Source organism: Gymnodraco acuticeps, unplaced genomic scaffold, assembly GCF_902827175.1.
Source record: "Gymnodraco acuticeps unplaced genomic scaffold, fGymAcu1.1, whole genome shotgun sequence".
Taxonomy (NCBI): Eukaryota; Metazoa; Chordata; class Actinopteri; order Perciformes; family Bathydraconidae; genus Gymnodraco; species Gymnodraco acuticeps.
Genome location: NW_022991180.1, coordinates 4,123,543 through 4,146,613, shown reverse-complemented (window position 1 = coordinate 4,146,613; position 23,071 = coordinate 4,123,543). Strand labels below are relative to the sequence as shown.

Sequence of the window (23,071 nt, the reverse complement as noted above, 5' to 3'; positions counted from 1 at the left end):
TCAGCAAATGTGTAATATTGTATGTACTGTAAAATCTGAATGATAGTACATTTCTTCAGTGGAGGGTCTCCTCCTTTGATGCGTCTTTACTCCGCTGCTAAAAGGAGTTGAAAACATTATTCAGATATGAGCCCAGGAGGCGTTCACTCCCATTTAGTCGTCTGGTTCAGCCCCTCTGCCTCAGGCCACGTGCCTAGTGCTGACATAAACAGAGAACACAATGAAATATTCAAGATCAGGGATTAAATCTCCCCAATTAAAGCCTCTCTCTATTGTGACCCTGAGGATGCTGAGGGATTAGTTTGAGATTTAGGAATCCAGTGCCTCCGCCTTTACGCCTATCCATTCACTGTTTTATATAGCCGATGGAGACAATTAGGACGGGTACATAGATTTAGAAATACAGTGTGTTACATTTAGGCTATGTGGGTTTTTAATACTAAACTTAATTGTATATATGCCCCTCTATTGCTGTGCTGCTCTTGTTGTGGCATTGTCGTCAGTTCATTAGCCCAGCTTTATAACAAACGCTGCTCTCGTGATGCGTACCATGTTAAGACTGTCAGAGAGAATCTCTTTCAACTCTTTTTGAAAGCTTTTGGGGCTGAAGAGTGTGTTGTTTTACTGGATTGCAATATATTTGTGGAGCTTTTTCATTGTGTGTGTTCAGAAAATCATGGTGCATTCTGGGTTATGATTTCTACAGTGAATAGAGTGCTCAGGTCGTGCAAGTTGTTGGGAGAATGTTATGCTTTTACTATTAAACCAATAACATCACCTTTGCTTACACTTAAAGGGGGTGAAAAGATGACTTAGATCGCCTTGTACAGGTAGATTATTCCAATCAAAGGAACTTTAAACCTTAAGATGTTCTTGATTATTGACTCGAACACTGCAGAAGAATAAAGCTGTTTAGATTGTTTCATTACATTACATGTTACTTGTTAGACGCTTTTATCCAAAGCGACTTACATACTCAATACTGTGGACAATCCCCACAGGAGCAATTTGGGGTGAAGTGTCTCGCCCAGGGACACAACGACATGCTGACTGCAGTGGGGTTTGAACCTGTGACCCCCTGATCCCACCACCAAGGCTCTATCCACTGCGCCATACGCCTCCCACAGTCAATATAGGCTGCTTTTTTGTTTTGTTACTTTCATGTGTTCTCACAGACAGCCAGTGTCTTAGTGTCTTTGAGCGGAGGCAGGAGAGAGAGAGCCGATTGATTATAACAGCAGATAATAAACTCATAGTATAAGTTGTACTTGAGAAAAGTCTTAAATCTCAGTAAAGTACAAGCGCTTTTCTTTAGCTACAGTTTAACAGTCTTTTAAGTGTCTTTTAATCCACCTTGTGCCTGAACAGATATGGTTTCCTTGCTACCCTTTACAGTACATTTGACAGGTGATCACTATTGAACAACAACACTTAATAACAGAGCCCAGTATATGCGGGGGTTGAACCTGCCTTAACAAGGTTCAGTACTTGTTCATAAAATGCCTCCTGTAGTTATATTTATGGCAGCGGCTTGGCGAGAGCTCATTTATGTGCAGGACGCGGGGCATCGGAAGTGACACATTGTTGGCAGAGCAGGGAGATGCCAGAGCTGGAACGCCAGCGATACAAAAGTCTGCTCAGGGGCGTGAGGGGATTCATGGGGCACTTAGATACTGAAATGAATACATACAGACTATAGCGGTAAACAGTGACGCACGTTAGCAATATGATTGGACAGGTGCGACAGAGCTTAACACACATTCCTGTGGTTGTTCCCTGTAATCCAGAAAGGAAACACTGCTCTGCACATAGCTTCGCTTGCCGGACAAACGGAAGTCGTCAAAGAGCTGGTCACAAATGGAGCCAATGTCAACTCACAATCTCAGGTAGGACACACACACACACACACACACACACACACACACACACACACACACACACACACACACACACACACACACACACACACACACCACACACACACATACACAATGTCAAAGTGACAGCAAGGTCCTGTTGGTCTGAAATAACCTGAATGTAACTACAGTGCTGCGATGCATCATACACTTGTTTGAGTGATACTGTATCATGGAGTCACTGACGCTGAGGGGAATCACTCAGTGGAAAGATCCTCTCTGAAACAATCTGGCATCACGCCAACTAGGCCTCTCAGGAAACTGATGTCCTTGCATTTTACATTTAACTCTCTCAGATCAAGGTGAGAGGATAGATTTCAAGCACCTCCTTTCTCTCTGGTCTTATCAAACCATGAAACAGCCAATAGAGATGTAACAGCAACTAGGGCTGCAACATAAGATTATATTCATTTTCGTTTAATGTATGTTTTGTAAAGATTACTTGTTTGGTCTTTTAAAATGTAAGAAAATAGTGAAAATGTCCTTTTCATTTTCTCAAAGTCAAGGTGATTACTTTTGAAAGTCTAAACCCAAGCATATTCAGTTTGATATCATATAAAACTGAGAAAAACATAAACGATCTGTATTTTTTTGGTCCTTTTTACACTTAATTGAATATCACAATATGTGAATCATTTCCCTGTCATTGACAAAATGATACAATTGTCAATAAGATCTTTTTTTCCAAAGAGGAAAAATGCACCCAAAATCTGAATTGACAACAATTTTCTTTTATCCATTTGTAGTATAACTCAGCAAAGTGAAATGTAAGCCTGTTTGTAAATGTGCGTGTGTTTTGGTCCATGTGTTCTGCAGAATGGCTTCACTCCCCTGTACATGGCCGCCCAGGAGAATCACCTGGAGGTGGTTCGCTTGCTTCTGGAGAACAGCGCCAGCCAGAGTATGGCCACTGAGGTACTGTACAAGTGTGTGTGTTATTGTTTGTACATGTGTAAGTCTTGTGTCCACCTCCCTACGGGTACAGTATGTCTCCATGCATTTTCTCTGCTTCGGTCATGTGTGGTCTTTACATCTGTTGTACTAACCACCTCCATCTCCTCCTCTCTGTTTTCTCCCGTTTCTCCTTCACTGTCCTGCCTCTGTGTCCTTTCTGTCTCACATTCTCACTTTGTCTGCCTCTCTGTCTTCACATCGTCCTCTTCTGCCTGTCCCTTCTCCTCCTCCCCTCCTCCCTCCTCATCTCCTCATGAGGGACTAGCAGAGCTCCATTGATTGGTAGTGTATGGTGGAGGAGGCAGAGTGACCTTGAGTGGGTCACAGATGAGGTCCGCTCCGCTCGCTGCCTCTCCTCCACGTTTTGCTGCTGCCGCTGTTACTGCCCTGATTTACGTTGCTCAGCCTGTGGAACCCATACACCCATACCATACTTATCAGTCTCCACACGTACACACACACAAAGCACGTGCACATAAGGAAATAAAGCTGATGGAGCTAATGGAATAGCCTGTCTTCAGTCCACTGGTTTACATGTATGGGCTACATGGTTAAATACAAACACCCTTCAGGACAAGCATTCACTTACACATAGAATAGGCTTGCACACACACTGATGTGCACACTATTTATATGAACATGATATCTGCATGCACATACACAAATACATGTATATCTGCACACACAGACATTGAAGTCTGCAGTGCTGTGGCAGGGAGCTTTTAGCTGAATTATGCATCATAAGAGTATTGTGAGTAGGAGATAGACGTGAGAGTTTTCAGCCCATCATGTCATTATGTAACTTACATTAGGGGCCTCTATGGGTAGGAGAACATACAGAATGTGTACAGTAATCTCTACATCTGTTTGACACATGGGCTATTAAGGGATGATTTACTGTCCTTAACTCTCCAAGGAGGTCAGACTGTGTTAATGTTGAACTCCTTAGTTTCTATTTTAAATTCAAATATGCCCCTAGAGTACCCAAAATCATTTTTTTTTAAACGGCAACTAAAGATTTGAAAAACGAACCTCCAGTTACAATCATAAAGTCATCTCTCATGTGTTTCTTGAAAAAATAACAAACAAAAGAAGGGGCATATGAATGTTGCCCATGTGTTTCCTATAGTGACACAATTAACTAAATGATCTGTTTCTTGTTCCCAGACTTACCATTTGAACAACATATAACAGATGTGTCTTATATGACACAGGGAAAAGCCTACATATATCCATTATACTAGCTGCATTATACATTGTTATGGTCTCAGAGGTCTTGCATCGCTTTCCTCAATGCCTGCTGCACAATAATAATTCAGCTAAATGTAATATTGGAGCCCCATCTCTCCATGACCCTGCTCCGAACCTGCCCACATCATCCATCCAGTCACACCATCTCATATCAGCTCCGTCACCAGTAATGTGTTCCTGCGCCGCTGCAGCCCATAGTGACTCTTCTCTCTCTTTCTCCTCACACGCAGGACGGCTTTACTCCTCTGGCGGTGGCCCTCCAGCAGGGCCATGACCAGGTGGTCTCCCTGCTGCTGGAGAACGATACAAAGGGCAAGGTACGACTCCCTGCCCTGCACATCGCTGCCCGCAAGGATGACACCAAGGCCGCGGCCCTGCTCCTGCAGAACGACCACAACGCAGACGTCGAGTCCAAGGTGAGAGCTGATCCAACACCAGATCTTTAGTTAGAAGAATATCACTCGTCACCGGCTTGAGCTTCAATATCAGGATACATGTATTTATTATCCTTGCAAGAATGGAAGTAGTCATCCCATACAGAGCATATGGTACAACATGTGATGACTACTTCCATTCATGTGTCCTGATATTGAAGCTCAAGCCGGTGACGAGTGATATTTTTCTAACAGTTGGTAACGTTTTTTTTTATCTCTTGGTTATTTAATTGTGTCTTTGATTATTGATCGTTTAGTTTTTTACGTCAGTTCTCCTTTCTTGCTGCTTTTTTCTCTTCTTTCTTGGTTGAATTTGCTTTTAATGTTCTTTTGGCAGAAAGGGGAAAGAAGCAGAAGCACATTTAAGATAAGATAAGATGGACCAGTATTAGTCCCTGTGGGGAAATGCAGTTGTGTAAACAGCAACAGGGTAAGATTGAAAAACAGGACAGCACAGATTCACACAAGATTAAAGATGAATACAATTAAATATAAAATTGAAATTATATACAGTTAAGTAACTTTTAAAATAAGAAATTAATTAAATGAACATATATACATATTTGGGTCATATATACATATTACATTTGTGTATTTAATCACATCATTTAACAAGGAGATCACCAGAATATGTGAATGTACTGTATGATCGTGCTGGAGGAGGATTTTAGTTTGAATGTGAAAACAACCTTTAACTATAACTAATTTTGTGCTGAGCTCCTTCTCCCCTCACTCTGCTCCTCCACTTCTTGTCAGTGGAGGCCTTTTTCTGTTTTTTGCTCACTAACAGCTCATTCTCTCCTCTCTTGGCTCACTCTGTAGATGATGGTGAATAGAACAACAGAGGTACTCCTCTACTCTGTACATTACCTAGTTTCTCCATTGCAGTTCATAAAAACTCTGAAATACCAAACAAACACCTCAGTGCCCCTGAATGGATGCACTCGTGTTTCTGCAGCCCTTTGTCACTTCCTGTTTCCTCATCTTCCTCTACATTTATCATTCATGTAGTTGATGTTGCTAGTCATAGAGAAAGTCAGAGTAAAAGCATGTTTTACTAAAACTGATATCGTAGATCCTGAGGCTGGAGGCTTGGAGTTATCAAGGTTTTCTAATGGTTTCATGGAAAATTCATTTTGACTGTTGACAAAATGTCGTCCTAATGTGACCTAACACAGTCTTTCCATGAAACTGATTAACATGATAACCGGTGTTAGCATGAAAAGTGGTTATCATTCATTGAAAAGCAGCGGTTTGTCCATTACCTGCATGGCAACCAAATCCCCATGAAGCTGTAAAGAACCCAGCCTCCTAGCAGCAGGACAGTTAGTCTGATTAGTTTTACTATCCTGTATTGATTTTAGTTGTTCTAATCCTACACCCTTACACCTAAAGCATTGTGCATGGGACCAAAGCAACAAGCTACCTCAACACTGCTTCTATGGTAACACTGGCCTCTTCGTCACACCAAAGTCAGGCGGCCTCCACATGAGTGCGCCTGTTTTGGTTGGCATTGTTTCTGGCTTTGGCAGGCGGGCCAGTTATCTGCTATGATTCATCCAAAAATGGTTTTGTTGATCTGAGGCTCCTGCATCGTGGTACACAGATTTGCATAATACTCTGCACGATGGAAGATGGATTTTGGTCCACAGATTGACTATAAGGAACAGGAATTTGTGTGGTTCCTTTTAATGTTTGGGGACCTTTATGTTCTGTTATGCTTGTATAAAATACCTTCTGACATTATTCAAAGCTGTAGGGCTTCTCATGGGTTTTTTTGGACACCAGATATCAGCAGAGATACACATGTCCGAGCACCTGCTCTCCGGATTATTGCTTATTTGGATTTGGGATGTCGATGATTAGATAGCTTAATGTGAGACTCATTCACTCATTGGACAGATTGTTTCCAGTGTCCTTGTATTGCTTTGACAGCTGTTGGTCGCTAAGCTAGGGGTTTTGCTGGGAAATTACTTTCATTTGGAATGAGTGGACATTAGGTTCATTTGCAGGACACTTTTTACCTAAGAAAGGATCAGGATGTTGTAATTGAGATGAGACAGATTACCGGTAAATATCATCTGTCAAACTGGAGTTATTGATTGCCACTCAAGCTTAACTTTACTTTACCGGGTGTAACGGTGTAATGAGTTGTTTTTCAGTATAGTGAAAGCACATAGAAGCTCCTTTGGTATCTGAAACTGAACTCCTCTATTTGTCAGCATTCTATTGGCCCCATGTTTGATGCTTCGATAAAAGGACTTTCTCTGACACTGTGAGAAAAAGTCAGGTGTCCGTGTAACAGTGTGTCCTCGTCTGTGTAAGCTGATGTAAAGCTCAAGGTGTCCACTGTTCATGTGTTGTATAGTTTTTAAATGTAATGCGTGTGCTTGTCTGTTTCTATGTGTGTCTTGTACGCGTTTTTTCCAATCCCCAGAGTGGTTTCACCCCCCTCCACATCGCGGCTCACTACGGCAACATTAACGTGGCCACGCTCCTGCTGAACAGAGGAGCTGCTGTAGACTTCATGGCTAGGGTGAGTTTATTCTGCCCTCTGCTGTTTGGGAGGGGAATGACCAACATTTAAGGTAAACAAGAGCGGAGGTGTTGATAGTATAATGCTATTTTATGCTGAACACAATAATCATACTCAGCTGTGAAACACTAGTCTGGTTCAGTTCAGGTTTCCATTTATTATTCAGCCTACTGATATGTATAGGCCAGTTGTAGCACATTGCATGATGAAACACATTCATTGTGTCTTACCTTGCATATACAGGAATTGATAAAGGCATCTCTGTCTATTTCAGTGGGAGATCATGAGATAAAGAATACTGGATTTTCAAACTGGGCAATTTAAACTAGAAGAAGTAGACAGTGCATTGGATTATATTTTCGATTCTAGACTGGAAAATGTGTTAAAGATGGATGTGTTATTGTGTTAAATCAACGTCAGATAGACTATGAAAATGGTTCAGGATATTTATAAAGACATGGAAGACATTTGAGTGTAATGACATTGGTTTAATGAGAAAGACTTGGCTAATTTGTATTTTAAAATGGAATTGATTTTAAAGCTGTTTTATATACTTAATAATGATGCTGAACTACAAGGTGCTTGATTGATTAATTGACTGTATATAATTGTCCGACAGCACCCTTATAAAGGCAAAAACGTTTAGTGAATAAAACATGGCTTGTTAAAAAGGATGTGTGATATTTTTTATTTGGGTGTCCTCAAAGCTCTGCAGCAGTCTGCAGCCCGCTGTGTTTTTTCTCAAACCTACACACTGTAAACAACGCCAACTTAAAAGAGGCAACATTATCATTTAGTTCAAGTAGGCATGGGAAAACAAATCCCCTATTGTCCTTTAAATAAACCCAGCAGTGTAATTGTTATACAAGCTGATATCCCTCTCAGTGTTCATAATAGGTGCAACACTCTACAAGGCTGCTGTCTCACTTTAAACAAATGTTTGGATTATATTCAGTAGAGTAGTATTACTTTTCATTTCCTGTGATAGCAACATTGTAATGGAATATTGGGTGACATTAAAATGGTCTTCTTTCCTCAGTAGACTAAACAGTTTCAGCAGTGGCCCGTAATTTGTTAGCTGGTGTGTCGAAGGGGTGTTAGTGTTTGTGCTGCTTTTTGACACTGATTACCGGTTAGGTCAAAAGAGGAATGCTACAACAGTGGAGATAAATGGTATTATACAACGGAGCTGTTGATAATAAAATACTATGTATTCTAAATGAGGAGATTGCAGGGTTTGTTTAAGAACTAGAAATTAAGCCATTACAACGTGTTATATCTAATTAATTAATTACATTGAATTGTTTACTTTTAAATGGGCGTGCATAATGTTAGCTTTTGTATAAACAATAAAGCACTGCTGCTAATTTGCTAAATCTTAATACCAATTGTCTCCTTTTTGTTTAGAATGACATCATACCGCTTCATGTGGCTTCAAAAAGAGGCAACAGCAACATGCTCAAGTTGTTGCTGGACAGAGGGTCCAAAATTGATGCAAAGACCAAGGTGAGACTGTGGACATAAGTCTCCTCAGAAAACTGTTCGACATTTGGTCCTGTTGGTTTCTGATGGGCAGCTTTATTTTTACCCTGGATGCATTGGATACAAAAAAGGCAGTTCATTAGGCAGACCTTTCTTCCACAAATGATGTTTCCTAATTCAATGACATTCCTTTTGTGGAAATCAGTAAATGTTTGATACACAACAAGCCACTTTTATATACTTTTATTATTTGCTCGTTATGCGAGAACTGCTATCCAGATGCATTTTTAAATGTTTGTTGAAAAAGAAGGGATAGGTTTGTTTTGTCTCCTGTGATTTATTCACTCCTGGCTTTCTTCACTTTCAGGACGGTCTGACACCTCTTCACTGTGGGGCGAGGAGCGGGCACGAGCAGATTGTAGAAATCCTGCTGGACCGAGGAGCGCCTTTCCTGTCCAAGACCAAGGTAGCTAGTGGGACGATACATTCAGGAGACTCTGTTTAGCTCAGAATAGGAAAGCAAAATTCACAAACACATGTTTTTCTTTCACTGATTGACACTTAAAACAGGTTATACATTGTTTATAACATTGTAAATAGCTTTCCTAAGCACTATTTGACACCTGTTAACCCATCAGAAGGTCGTAGGTGTAGCGTTGTCGCATTGTCTGCATAACATCTGTGCGACCTCTCCACAACAGTCGCTGTGTAGTGATTGAACAGTTTGACCGCGCAGGACGACCAGTGTAACAAACCAGACATTGTTGTAATGACCTCGTTATAATAATAAATAATAATCCTTATATTTATTATAGCGCTTTATCAATGACTCTCAAAGCGCTTTACAAATACACATTACACATACAGATCATACATACATGTAATGGTCATCGACTGTGGACAATACCCACAGGAGCAAGTTCAGGTGAAGTGTCTTGCCCAAGGACACAACGGCTTTACAGACGCAGCAGCGGCAGGTTTCACCCCCTTGATCAATGCACTGCGCCACACCGCCCATCTTCACACCTCAAAGTCATCGAGGCGCTTTTACAAGTACACATTGATATTATACATGTACTGTGGACAATACCCACAGGAGCAAATTCGGGTGAAGTGTCTTGCCCAAGGACACAACGGCCTGACGCAGTGGGGCGGGAGCGGGTTTCGAACTGGAGTTCCCCAACGCCCCCTTGATCTGATGATCAAACGCACAGACCACTGCGCCACCCGTCCCCTCCTCCTGTAACAACTTCCTTCAAAGTCTTTCTGTGCCGCGCATGGACCGGCCCTAACTTACTGTGTGTGTGTCTGTCCATCTGTCTACGTGTCCGTCTGGGTGTGTTGTCTGTCTGTCTCTCTCTTTGTCTCGCTCTCTCTCCCCCCCCACCATAGAACGGGCTGTCCCCGCTCCACATGGCCACTCAGGGGGACCACCTGAACTGTGTGCAGCTCCTGCTCCAGCACGACGTGCCGGTGGACGACGTCACCAACGACTACCTGACGGCGCTGCACGTCGCCGCCCACTGTGGTCACTACAAGGTGGCCAAGCTCATTGTGGACAAGAAGGCCAACCCCAACGCCAAGGCTCTGGTAAGGAAAAGTGTTGGAATCAGAATACCTTGATTCGTCCCACAGAGGGGAAATGTGTTACACTGTCCTATTTGACAAAAGCATCAAGTAGATATAATGTATTGTAGAAGTTGTGAATCAACAGAGAAAAACAACTTCTATCTTTGACTACTAGGTGTGAATACAAGGTTTTTCTGGACAAAAACAACCATTCAGTCCAAAAAATGTTCCTTGTCTAAATGAAGGTTTCTTTTATTAGAATCAAGAACCAAATTAATAGAGAAATTGTGCAGATTGCGGTTTTGTGTTATGGAGGTACCATTGTTGTATCATAAAGGTAATGCAATGCAAATGTGCCAGCCAAAAGCCTTTCGCTGCACCAATGTTTGAAAAGGACTGATATACAAAGGGGTACAAAGTATCATCAGATTGATACATGAAGCAGAAAAGTGGAAAAATGGTGAAACTGGGAATAATCAATCCTGAAATGTAGATCTGAAACTGACACAGATCCATACAAAGGGCAGAATGGAGGAGTGGAGGTACTGAAAGGTTTCTCCGTCACCCTTGTGGTTTGCAGCTGACATTTTCTGTACCACCCATTCATTTCCTGTCATATCATTTGCTTCCCCTTATCAGCCAAATAAAAGCAGCAACAGATGTCTTGTGACTGTGGAGAAGTTCATCCCTTACAGTGCAGATACTACAGTATAAGCCTTACACTGAGTTTTTTTTCTTTCCATGTGCAGAATGGCTTCACTCCGCTTCACATTGCCTGCAAGAAGAACAGAGTCAAAGTCATGGAGCTGTTGCTAAAACACGGGGCGTCTATCCAGGCTGTCACTGAGGTACTGAGCACTATTCTCTGATGGAATCTGCACGTGGCACCAGAAAGGTTTTCTTTAAAACTGCATTGACCTTTAACTATGCTGACGTGTGTCATTTTATACCTTGTGACCTGCTTTAATAACGTTTGTCTTTGTTTGAACTTGTTTTTCTGCAGTCTGGCCTGACGCCCATCCATGTGGCAGCCTTTATGGGCCATGAGAACATTGTCCACGCACTGACGAACCACGGAGCCTCCCCCAACACCACCAACGTAGTGAGCGGATCATTTGGAATGCACCGTTACATAAAATGCACAAAGAATGTATTTAATAAATATTATTTAAGCACTTTGAGGACCAGGAAAAGCGCTATATAAATCAAATGTATTATTATTATTATTATTATTAATAATGCATACTTTTTTTTGTTTTTCTTCCCAATTTACTCTAAGTAAATTTAAGCTTAAAAAAACTTTAAATTTAAGCTTAAAAAAACGTTTCATTTTTCTATGCTTATTTTTTCTCACATTGTGTGTCATCATTACACATAACCTTACATTACTCTTGGGCTTTGTCACACTTAAAGGCCACACAAACATTTGCAGATTTATTTGTATTTCTCAGGCACTCTTACAGGAGGTGTTTGACATACTCGTGTCTTTTATTTCCACTTCAGGAAATCTACTGTTGCATTTATATTTTTGTTCATTGTTAATTTGACTAGATTATATGTATTTTGTGTATAAATCCCACATCATTGCATCACTGACAACTGTTTCTGTGTGCCTTCCAGCGAGGAGAGACATCTCTCCACATGGCAGCGCGGGCGGGTCAGGCAGACGTAGTCCGATACCTGCTGAAGAACGGAGCCAAGGTTGAGACCAAGTCCAAGGTTAGAACACCGAGCTACATTATCAATCACCATTCACCAGTCGGGAAGTAAAAAAACAACAAAATGATGAAATACGGGTCCAAAAGTCACTCTCTCCTTCTGCGCAGGATGACCAGACAGCGTTGCACATCTCCAGTCGGCTGGGGAAGGTCGACATCGTCCAGCAGCTGCTGCAGTGCGGCGCCTCGGCCAACGCTGCCACCACCTCAGGCTACACCCCCCTTCACCTGGCTGCCCGCGAAGGACACCAAGATGTTGCTGCCATGCTGCTGGAGCATGGAGCCATGCTCTGCTCCTCAACTAAGGTCAGTCTGATGGAGGGTCTTATTTTGAGCGCATAAAGTCATGGAGTTGGATGTCAATATTTATTTCCAGTACACACAGAAATCTCAGGACAAAGTGATGTGTGAGCTAGGGGAAAGTGAGAAAGAGGTTGACTGTTTGATTAACTGTCCTTTCTCTAAGGACATAGGCAGGTACTTTTTTTTTAAATAATGACTTGAGTTGTGCTTCAGGAAAGGATTTATTTTTATTTTTTCACAAAACGATAATAGAAATGTTGTAATATAATGAACTGTTGGACTACTGCAGCACTCTTTTTGTTGTCTCAAAAACCAGAGGGATGCGCTTTGTGTGCATGATAGGAAAATAAAGAAATCAATCAATTTAAAGACCCAAGCATCACTGAAAAGACCATCATCAATATTGCAGTGCTTTGTATCTCCACTAGTGGGCACCAGTTTACAGCCTCGATAGAGACTGTCTTATGATGTTTATCAGTCAGAGTTTGCTGAGATATAATGTTGTGACAAGAGCATTTATAAGACCAATAACCTGCCTGTAACCAGCCTACAAGACTCAAGCATGTTAGGTTCTGTCACATAGAGAATCAAATGAATGCTGGTGTCTATATTCAGGTCAGTGGTAGTAATCGTGTTGGCCCAGTAAGACAATTCTTCTTCTTCTTTTTTACCTCAGGAGGGTTTTTTCTGTCAAAGCGACCCACTGTGGGGGAATGATGTCAGTTTTTGGTGCCGTTTGTTTCACATGTGACTAATTGCACGGATCAAGGTCAAAGAGAGATTTAGCGTAGACTTCGTGTGTGATAGTATGTTGCTGGGGGCTGTCTTCCAAGGTGACCCCTGTCAGTGGAACAAATTAATGAACGGTAAACCCCATGGTGCCAATGCGCACGCTTTCTCTTTCCCTCTCCCTCTTTCTCAGGCACACACACACACACACACACACACACACACAAACACACACACACACACACACACACACACACACACACACACACACACAATTACATCTTTAGGGACGTAACCTGAGTCAGCTGTTCAATGAAATGATGTCATACAAACAAGGCAATAGAGGAGTTGTGAGATCGAAACCTTGAATTTACTAATTAGTGATAAAACATTTGATCATAAATATTTTTACAATTTTATAACATTTAAAACAAACCTGTATCAAGCAACCTGTGTTCTCTCACATTACCCTTTAGTCTATATGAATACTAACCAATCAGACAAACTAGGACATGTGTTTCAGAGCATGGACTAGAAGACCCACATTCTTCAGGAAAATATGACCTAATGTCTTTAAATATCTTCTCATACACACAGGAAGAAGCCCAGATTAGCATAATCACATTATACAGCAGCCATTTATAGATCTGAATGCACGAGGAAAAAGGGGTCTTTGGCTCAGTCTCTCAGTGTATCATAGCTTGTTGATATTAATAATTTAATCAAGCACAGATAATACTCATTTATAGGTCAAGTTATAAAAAGGTTGATTTAGTGAATTTTGTATAGCTTTAAAAATATATTACAGCTTAATTAAAAAGGTAGTGTCATATGTCAGATGTCATACAAAGGGAAAACATACTTGTTTACTAAATGTTAAAACATATTTTCATTTGTTCTTCTATTTAACCCTGCATGCTATTCATTTGTGCGTGTGGTGTATTTTAAATGTGTGTGGTCATTGTACTTCGGGTAGGTGTCTTGTTGCGTTTTCATGTAGGTGTCTCTTGTTACGTTAGTAGTTAGTTAGCCTATGACGTAAGGGTATATAAGCCCATTTAACGATTTTTGTTAAGATCCATGAGACATAGCGAGTCAGTGAAACAGTTTGATTTCACTAAATGAGTTGATATAAACCACATTTGGTCCCTTTAAGTAAAACTAAGTATCTGTTACAGTGCTTGTACACATCCTTCATTTCTGAAGATCTTCTTACTCAACAGAGTTATTTACAACTATGTGAGAAAATATGTTGTTGTGAAGAAGAGCTCGACCCCAGGCCTACAAGGTCCTGACATAAAACAACCTAAACATTGACTTCCTGTTTGAATACTTCCTCTCCATTTTCCCACTGTCTTTCATTTTGTTGATATATTTTATTTTGTGTTCAACAGAAAGGGTTCAGTCCGCTGCATGTGGCTGCAAAGTACGGCAAGATGGAGGTGGCCAGTCTCCTCCTGCAGAAGAGAGCTGCTCCTGATGCTGCTGGAAAGGTGAGGTGTCTTTTAAAAAGGAGAAGAAGAAGCCTGGTGCAGAAACACACTCTAGGGAGTCCATCTTGAACTTGACAATAATTCTTAAGAGTGTTTACAGATGTGTTGCTGTTGGAAAACATGAGCTGTCTGAGCAGGGCCCTCCCTGCTCCCTCCCTGGCACAGACATCGCTCCACGTATTAATCAGGAGACACTCCTACACAGAGCAGAGCAAATGATGGCATCAGGAGTATAAAAAGAGTTTATAAACAACCGACAACAATGTGTTCCTGGATAAGAGTAAATAGTTCTCAAATAATCCCTAAAATATCCTGTGAAGAGCTAGGAATAGAGCTAATAGGATTATAAAATATGTTTGTAGAAAGCTACTTTATATAAAAAACACAAGTAGTGGATCACACAGTTAGCTTTCCAGTGTGTTTGGGGCAACACATGTCCAAAATGGCAGTGACAGTGGCCATTTGTCATCCTGCTAGTCTTGTTTACGCTTACCCTTATTCAACATATTTTTCAAATCAAATCAAGTTTTATTTATATAGCACTAGGGATGGGTATCGTTTGAAATTTATCGATTCCGATTTCGATTCCGGTTCTGCTTATCGATTCCGGTTCTTATCGATTCCCCGTTTCGATTCCAAAATTGTAAAATAAAGAGGTCAAACGTTTAGATAACAAAAATATATTTATTCTTAAAAGCTTTAACTGAAATTGTTACTAAAAAATATACATGCAATACAAATGTATTGCACAATAGCTGTGCTTTATTTTAACTGAGCTATGCCTGTGGCAAGCTATTAACAGGCATTACACTTTGCCTTTTCTTTTTCTTTTTTAGTGTAGTGGAGCCTCACTTCAGAGTGTTTACCGCGACCTATCTTTGGTGTTATGAAGTGACTGAGCTCGTGAAATGTCTACGGGGGGGCATCGCTGCGGGGCAACTGTGGACCTCTGTCGCCTGTCAGCGCAATTTATATGATGCCGTTTAAAAAAATGAAGGGCGGTGCCGGCCGTCAGCGTACCGAGCCGGCCGTCAACGGCCGTCAGCGTACCGAGCCGGCCGTCAACGGCCCGCTGACGACCGGCCGTTCTGTGATTCTCCAGGTCCGCCCTGTATTCCACCGGGTCACCGCAGCACCGCGGTGCAGACGGACCCGCTGGAATACAGGGTCTACCGCGTTTAGGAACCGTTAAGCAGAACCGAAATTGTGTATTTTGTATGGGTACCCGGTACCCGGCATTTTCTTATCGGTTCTCATCTGGAACCGAGTTTCGGTTCCCAACCCTATATAGCACATTTATAAACGATTTTTGGTCGAGCCAAAGTGCTGTACATATAATAAAAATAGCCTACAGTCGAGACACTTTACAGCAAATACAACAGCACAGATTGTTCAGAATATCAGTATGAGAAAAACGACACCCTCTATCTTTAGACCCTCACATCGTACAAGGAAAAACTTCCAGAGAAAACCCACAGTTTAAAGGGGAACAATGGGAGAAACCTCAGGGAGAGCAACAGAGGAGGGATCCCTCTCCCAGGACGGACAGACGTGCAATAGATGCCGTGTGTAAATTGAAGAGATAATACATTTACAGCATATAGACCGAATGTTAGGAAATGCATGTGTCTGTAATAAGAAGATGAATCCACGAGGATGTCAGCAACAATCCTGTGGAAGCCATCAGGGAAGCAACATGACGAGACCCAAGGCAGGACCGCAGAGACAGGTTCAGCCACGACCCGAAGTCCACGACTTAATCCAGAACTCAGGATAGAGGATCCAGGACACAGGACTACAGCAAGAGGATCAGCCTCGACTCCGGATCCCGGTGTAGATATAGACACAAAACAAGAAAACATTTGGCTGGGTTAATCGGAACAAGAGAATACACAGACACAGACAGAGAGGGAAAAGGTCATTGGATACAAGTTATTCTTGATAACCCTCTAGAAAGATCTCATGAACTTCCCCACTCAATCTATCAAGACCCGAGCAGTTCTATTAGATATAGGATAAGAAACAGAGATAGGGAGCACACCAACCTATCTCTTCGTCAGATGCAGATAGGAGAGTAAACTGTTGTATTATCCAAGCTGCAACAGGACACAGGGGTGGAGGTGATAAGGGGGGTGGGGGGGTGTTGTGAGGTAGGTTTAAGACTGATCCCAGGACAACAGAGCCAACAGATGCTCGTGCTGAGAAAACCTTCTTTTATTCCCCTGGTGATGCACTTATTCCACCTCCGCATGCAGCCGTGTCCAAACGCATTTGTACACACATGCACACACACATATTGATGCACTTATTTAGCTAGTTGTGTGTGTGTGTGTGTGTGTGTGTGTGTGGTGTGTGTGTGTGTGTGTGTGTGTGTGTGTGTGTGTGTGTGTGTGTGTGTGTGGGTGCGTGCGTGCGTGCGTGCGTGCGTGCGTGCGTGCGTGCGTGCGTGCGTGCGTGTGTGTGTGCCACCATCTGAGAGCGTTTAGCATAATGGCAAACAGGTATGATAATGAAGCTTCCACACTGCTCTGTGGTGTCCTACTATCAGTCCAAAAAACAACAAAATCAGACCTTTACTTTGGTTTAAGTTAGGTTTGTTTTGTTGAAAAATGAGAGACAACAAAACTTTATTTGATTTCTTCAGGTTTTTACCCAAAATATGATTTAAGTTTCACATCTCTCCAGGTAACATCACAACAGCTCATGAGATTATCAGGATATATTCTGCTCACTCTTTCCGAGTAAATTCAACTTTATTTTCAATATGAAGGACATAATAGGGGCTCAGGGAGCTTCCTGTGATATAAGCTGATTACTGTGTGACTGGAATACTTTGGGTGTAGCTCAGAGTGCGCAAACTTGCATACCCATTTTATTTTAGGGTCTCAACCCTAATATAAGATGTAACATGCTGCTACTGCTGCTGCTAGCACTCTAATGGTGCTGCTCCTCCTACTAATGCTAACATATGAATAATTGATTCATCACTGTCCCATAAAATCATCTATCTCCAACTTTGGTGCTATTCAAAATTGTTTCACATAACATGTAGGATAAAGATGAACAACACGACAAAGTCTGTTCACATGTTGTAGGGTGTACAACTGCATTACTATATGTGGAAATGATCTTACTTAAGCTAAATAAACCATTAAAAAAAACAATGGGATCAAATGTGACGTTGTCGAGATGGATTTAAGTGGCTATAGCCAAGACATTATCCCCCTTAGCTTTTTCTTGATCTAGGTTTCAGCATTATGTTGTTGCTTTAAACTGTTTCCTGCACTAACTTTCTTCCATCAATTTGATGTCGATCTCCCTCCATGGCATTAACAAACTGGTTCTTTTATTTTACTTTTCGGCAATCCTCTAACCTGGTGTTTTGCTACTTGCTTGTGTGTGTGTGTGCTTGGGTGTTATAGAGTGGGCTAACTCCTCTGCATGTAGCCGCTCACTACGATAATCAGAGAGTGGCTCTGCTCCTGCTGGATCAGGGAGCTTCCCCACACGCTGCCGCCAAGGTATCCACACAAACACGCATTCACACACATACTACAACTACAAATAATCTACCTGGCTTTTACTCTCAGTGCCATCTCACACCATTGGAAATCTTGTGTATGTAATGTATGAACATGTAATAGTGACCCTTTTGCTCCCAGTTCCTCTTGTCCATTCTTTGAGTGAATATGCAGCTTTTCCTTTGAGCTCAGCAAATTCTTTGAAATCACTCGACCAGCCAAAATGTAGCTCATACTGTCAGCATATTGGCACTGGTGGTTTGCTATATTTTCCTATTTCTTGTAAAACAGCACTGGAGGGCACATGTGAAAGGACTGTGTTACACATGTCCTAAGTTACTCAACAGTCCTCCACTACGACAAAACCACCCACTCTCTGAAGTCCTTTCCAGAGCTGTATATTTTGTGTGTTCCCAATAAAAAGCTCTCATAAGAAACACTTTTGTTGCTCTTGTTGAAATGTCCGACAGACATTTCACACATGGCCGTTGACACATGGTGGAGTTGTGGTTAGTCTCCTGCTTTGCTTTTGTAGTGTGTCAAAACCACAGAGCAAGTATGAGCAGAATGGCAGAACCACTAACCAAAATACGGCAGGAAATGACTGTTTTCGGCTGTCAACTAACATTTAATGTGCCCCGCTAGAGGAGACAAAAGCTTGTAAAGCTAATTTATACGTGCTCTAGCTAGCTCTATTTATTCCTTCCTCCTTCCCACACTCTTCGTCATGTCTCTTTGCTTCCCTTTCTCTTAGTTTTCTACCTCTATAAATTGTGTTTAATTTGGCTGGGTGCTTAAATGTGTGTGCTTTGTGTAATTTAAGGACTTTTGGAAAGGGATCAATCTGTCTCCTTGTCTAGAAGCAATTTCACACACACATGCAAACAGAGTATGATCAGAGTCATCGCAGAACACATTTCTCATGCGTCATATCTCTGGACTAAAGACAGGAAGATCAGAATTTTTATTTTTTAATTTGTGACATAGGTGTTACTATAAACACTTTAGTGACTTAAGTAGTTCACGTGGATCATGTTCATCAACATTTATTGGATGACAGACACACTTATTTTGACACTTTAATCAATCCACGGCTAAGAACAAATTGTTAGATCACATCACCTTAGATTTTGTGTCATAACTAAATGCATAATACTGTATGTTGATATGGAAATCTATGCATCACGCCTTTTTGGTTGTGATGCCAAACCTTTATCCCTCTATATTCAGTCTGTGATTGTAGTTACAGTGTGTAATGCACTACTGAAACTTCTGACCTTGTTTTTATTATTACTCCTTTTTATCGAAGCTCATTAGTTGGCATTCCAGTGTAGCCAAATACTTTTCTGTCCTGTTCAAGTAATATGTGTTATTGAATTGAATGGCCATCCTATAACATTTCTATACTTCATATAGTCTTCAATGTATGAAGTTGATTCTATTTAGATTCAGAACCCAAATTAATACATGATGTAAAAGGCCCTCTACTGAACCTCTGAGCTTGCCATTTCTCAGTACACTGAAATAGACAAAAAATAATACACAGAGGAAAAAGAGCTCATTCCAACCCTTTAACTCCTGCGTCTCTTTCAACCTGCCTCAGAATGGCTACACGCCGCTCCATATCGCTGCCAAAAAGAACCAAATGGACATTGGGACCACACTGCTGGAGTACGGCGCGGACACCAACGCAGTGACGCGGCAGGGCATCAGCCCGATCCACCTGGCAGCGCAGGAGGGCAGCGTGGACCTGGTGTCCCTGCTGCTGACAAAGAACGCCAACGTCAACACGTGCAATAAGGTGAGAGCAGTGACGTAGCTGCAGTATGCTCAGTTACAAAACAAGTGAATTCCTTTATGCAGATTCTTCAAACACACAAATGCAGATCTGCTTTAATGCTAGCATCACCATTTTGGGAACGAGATAAAGATACTGTAGAAAAACAGATGGGTCTTTAAAGTATGTTTCCAGCATCCTGTTTCCTGTGAGAGATAGCATGTTTCAGTCTTGTTATGTGCTCCCAGCATAATGTACATGATTGTGTGTGTCCTTTCCTGTTATACAGAGCGGACTTACACCACTCCACTTAGCAGCTCAGGAGGACAAGGTCAATGTTGCAGAAGTCCTTCTCAACCACGGTGCTGATGTCAACCCACAAACAAAGGTGAAGCTTTCTCAGATATTATATATAAACGTATGAAACACACACTGATAGGGTCTTTATATCTCTTTTAGCCGCTAAGGTTTGGTGAAAAGCCGTCAATCACACATCACTTTTGTGTTTTCCTTTTTAAGTGGAATTTTCTGTAAAGTTTATTAGCGGCTATAAATTCCACTTCACACACTCTTAGGCACACACACACACACACACACACACACACACACACACACACACACACACACACACTAGTCTGCGATCATCTCAGGTGCTACATAAATAAAGGATTGCTACCTGAGTGGAAGGTGTTCATGCATTTATGGATGCTCCCTGCACTGCAGCAAACACACACACACACACACACACACACATGCTCTTTTATTCAGTCACACTCTGCCAGTTTCATTCACACACACACAGACACACACACATATGGGCCCCATAAAAGGCTGCTCACGTTCACTGAGACAAACCTGCAGCAGCTGAAGGTTGGACTAACACAAGGTTATGTACTGTGTGTACGTGGGTCTGTGTGTATTTGTGCTGACACGACAGTTGTTTACAGCAAAGAGGTTATTCACTCACTGATCTCCTCCATTACCATAATGCACTGTACTCATAATTCAGCAAGGACATGAAATATGACACAGCTTGGACGTTGTATTTACAATCAGAGATAGCATGCTTAGACAAAGAGGTTAATAAATTGTTCCCATATAAACCATGAGTTTTCTCTCATATAATAATTCAAATGTGTACGAAAAGCCCTTGGTACCTTGCATTTAATTCACTTTAACATAAAAGCTAGTTCATTAAGAAACTGTGATGTAACAAGATGAGGTATTCAGTCCGTATAGGGTATATTCCACCTTTTTTCCTCTCGTCGCCCTTTAACGTCTCTGTCTCTTCCTCCTGCAGATGGGTTACACACCGCTGCACGTGGCCTGTCACTATGGCAACGCAAAGATGGCAAACATCCTGCTGCAGAACCATGCCGGAGTGAATGGCAAAACAAAGGTATAAAAGCACATGTTCACCCACCTAAACACACTCTCATGCACAATGTTGTAGTTTTATATAATAGATCTTCTAAATCATCATATTATTCCCTGGATGTTTGTGTGTCTGTAGAACGGGTACACTCCTCTACACCAAGCGGCTCAGCAGGGCCACACCCACATCATCAACCTGCTGCTTCAGCACGGGGCCTCGGCCAACGAGCTCACTCTGGTCAGTGCACAAACACACTGGCACACACACATGCTCCAACAGAGCTGATGAAATAACGAACGCTCTGTTTTCTGTCTGCCTCCTGTGAATAACTTCCTGTTTCTGCTCAGAATGGGAACGCTGCCCTGTCCATCGCCCGCCGTCTCGGATACATCTCTGTGGTCGACACTCTGAGGCCTGTGACGGACGAAAACCTGACCACCATGGTGAGACACTAAGTCCTTTCATTGGTATCTCATCAAATAAGATAAGAGGTATTTTATTCATCCCAATTTGGGAAATGTTTTTGTTGCAGCAGCATAAAACAAAACAAGACATTGCACATAATAACACATTAAAAGAGTAGAAATAAACAATACTACAATATAAACATCTCGAAATAGAAATAAACCGTTTATTTGTCAGACCTAAACTGTCTGACAAAAAAAAACACTGTTGAAGGGCCAGTTTTCTGTTAACTCATATGATTAAATGCACACAATATATAGATAATAATATAATCACATCACCATTTCAACCCTAATATGAATACAAAAGCCACGCTAATGCAATAAATCCAAGAAATTAACCTGTTTATAATTAAAAAGTTGTTTCATATTTTTGATTCTTCTGTACCAGAGAATATGAAACAGTATACAATGATTTGAAAAGTGGGAATTTAGCATAGTTTTAAAGTTGAAATTACCATACTTTTTACGTGTTTTCCTACACTACTAAATCTCATATGCTTTGCCTCATTTACTTATTTACAAAGTATTAAAATAGTGATATGTTTTAATTGCTTTCCTACTTTGCAGGCAGCTATTCATTTTTATTTATTTCTGAATAGGAAAATAACTTAAAGCTCTTTAAAAAAGTTATCAATCAACATCAAGGCAAGTAAGGATTTAAAACTTCACAATGTGAGATAAATAGTATAGAATTGTGGTTGTTTGTTAGCTAAAAACATTAAATATACTTAAGTAAAGTTTCAATTATTTATCGCTTCTAGATAAAAACATTTACAACCACTAGTGTTCCTGAATGAGCCGCTGTATTGAACTAAATGGAGACCAATTCCCCTCTCATATTAAGACTTGGCTGGTCAGACAGCATCATACTGTAAGTGGGGTCAGTGTGTGTGTCCTGCAAATCAGCCAGCAAGTAAGTCAGTAAGTCACGCTGGGTCACATGTGTGAAGTTGTCCTGATTAAGACACAAAGAGATTGGAGATTAAGGTTTCTCCTCAAATAGCTCAGGTCACTAACAGCGATCTGATCCACACACATGTCAGGAGATAGAGGGGGAGGGAAGAAGGAGGAGAAAGTAGTAAAGAAGAGGAAGGAGTAGGATGATGGAGAGGTGACAGGAGTGAGGGGGGGGGACAGAAAGGTCACTGAGGATCCTGCGCAATCGGCAGCAAAGTGAATTAGCTGTGACTGTCTCTGTGTACAGTGAAGTTACTTAAAGATCAAGGTCGTTTCCCTGCTCCTCTGTGTGATGGATCTATTATTCCCTGTGCAGACGCCTCTGTGTTGTTTTATGTCTCTATTGAACCTACATCTGCAGCCTGTGGTCAGTTGTGTGTGTTAATGTGTGGCCTTCACACACACAGCACCATTACATCTTACTGTGCCTGAGGGGCCAGGGCTCAGATTCACTTTAACATCCATATTAGGAAACACACGTGAAGGTCACACTTTGGTTGGAATGTAGACACTCATCTTGTCACAATTGTCTCTAAAATGTTTATAGTTTGGGGTGATATAGCACCTTCAATATGTTTAGTATAGAGCT

At 41.4% G+C, this 23,071-nt stretch overlaps 1 protein-coding gene across 1 annotated transcript in view; it reads left to right on the top strand.

Annotated features, from left to right (window-relative positions):
* Positions 1–23,071, top strand: part of LOC117560808 (ankyrin-3-like) — a 103,057-nt gene that overhangs the window by 35,314 nt on the left and 44,672 nt on the right. The window contains 19 exon segments of the mRNA XM_034237860.1: positions 1,788–1,886; positions 2,733–2,831; positions 4,352–4,537; positions 5,378–5,401; positions 6,993–7,091; positions 8,499–8,597; positions 8,941–9,039; positions 9,966–10,163; positions 10,892–10,990; positions 11,146–11,244; positions 11,763–11,861; positions 11,969–12,166; positions 14,287–14,385; positions 17,808–17,906; positions 19,510–19,707; positions 19,973–20,071; positions 20,984–21,082; positions 21,197–21,295; positions 21,406–21,501. Coding sequence (XP_034093751.1) covers positions 1,788–1,886; positions 2,733–2,831; positions 4,352–4,537; positions 5,378–5,401; positions 6,993–7,091; positions 8,499–8,597; positions 8,941–9,039; positions 9,966–10,163; positions 10,892–10,990; positions 11,146–11,244; positions 11,763–11,861; positions 11,969–12,166; positions 14,287–14,385; positions 17,808–17,906; positions 19,510–19,707; positions 19,973–20,071; positions 20,984–21,082; positions 21,197–21,295; positions 21,406–21,501 — 2,187 coding nt within the window.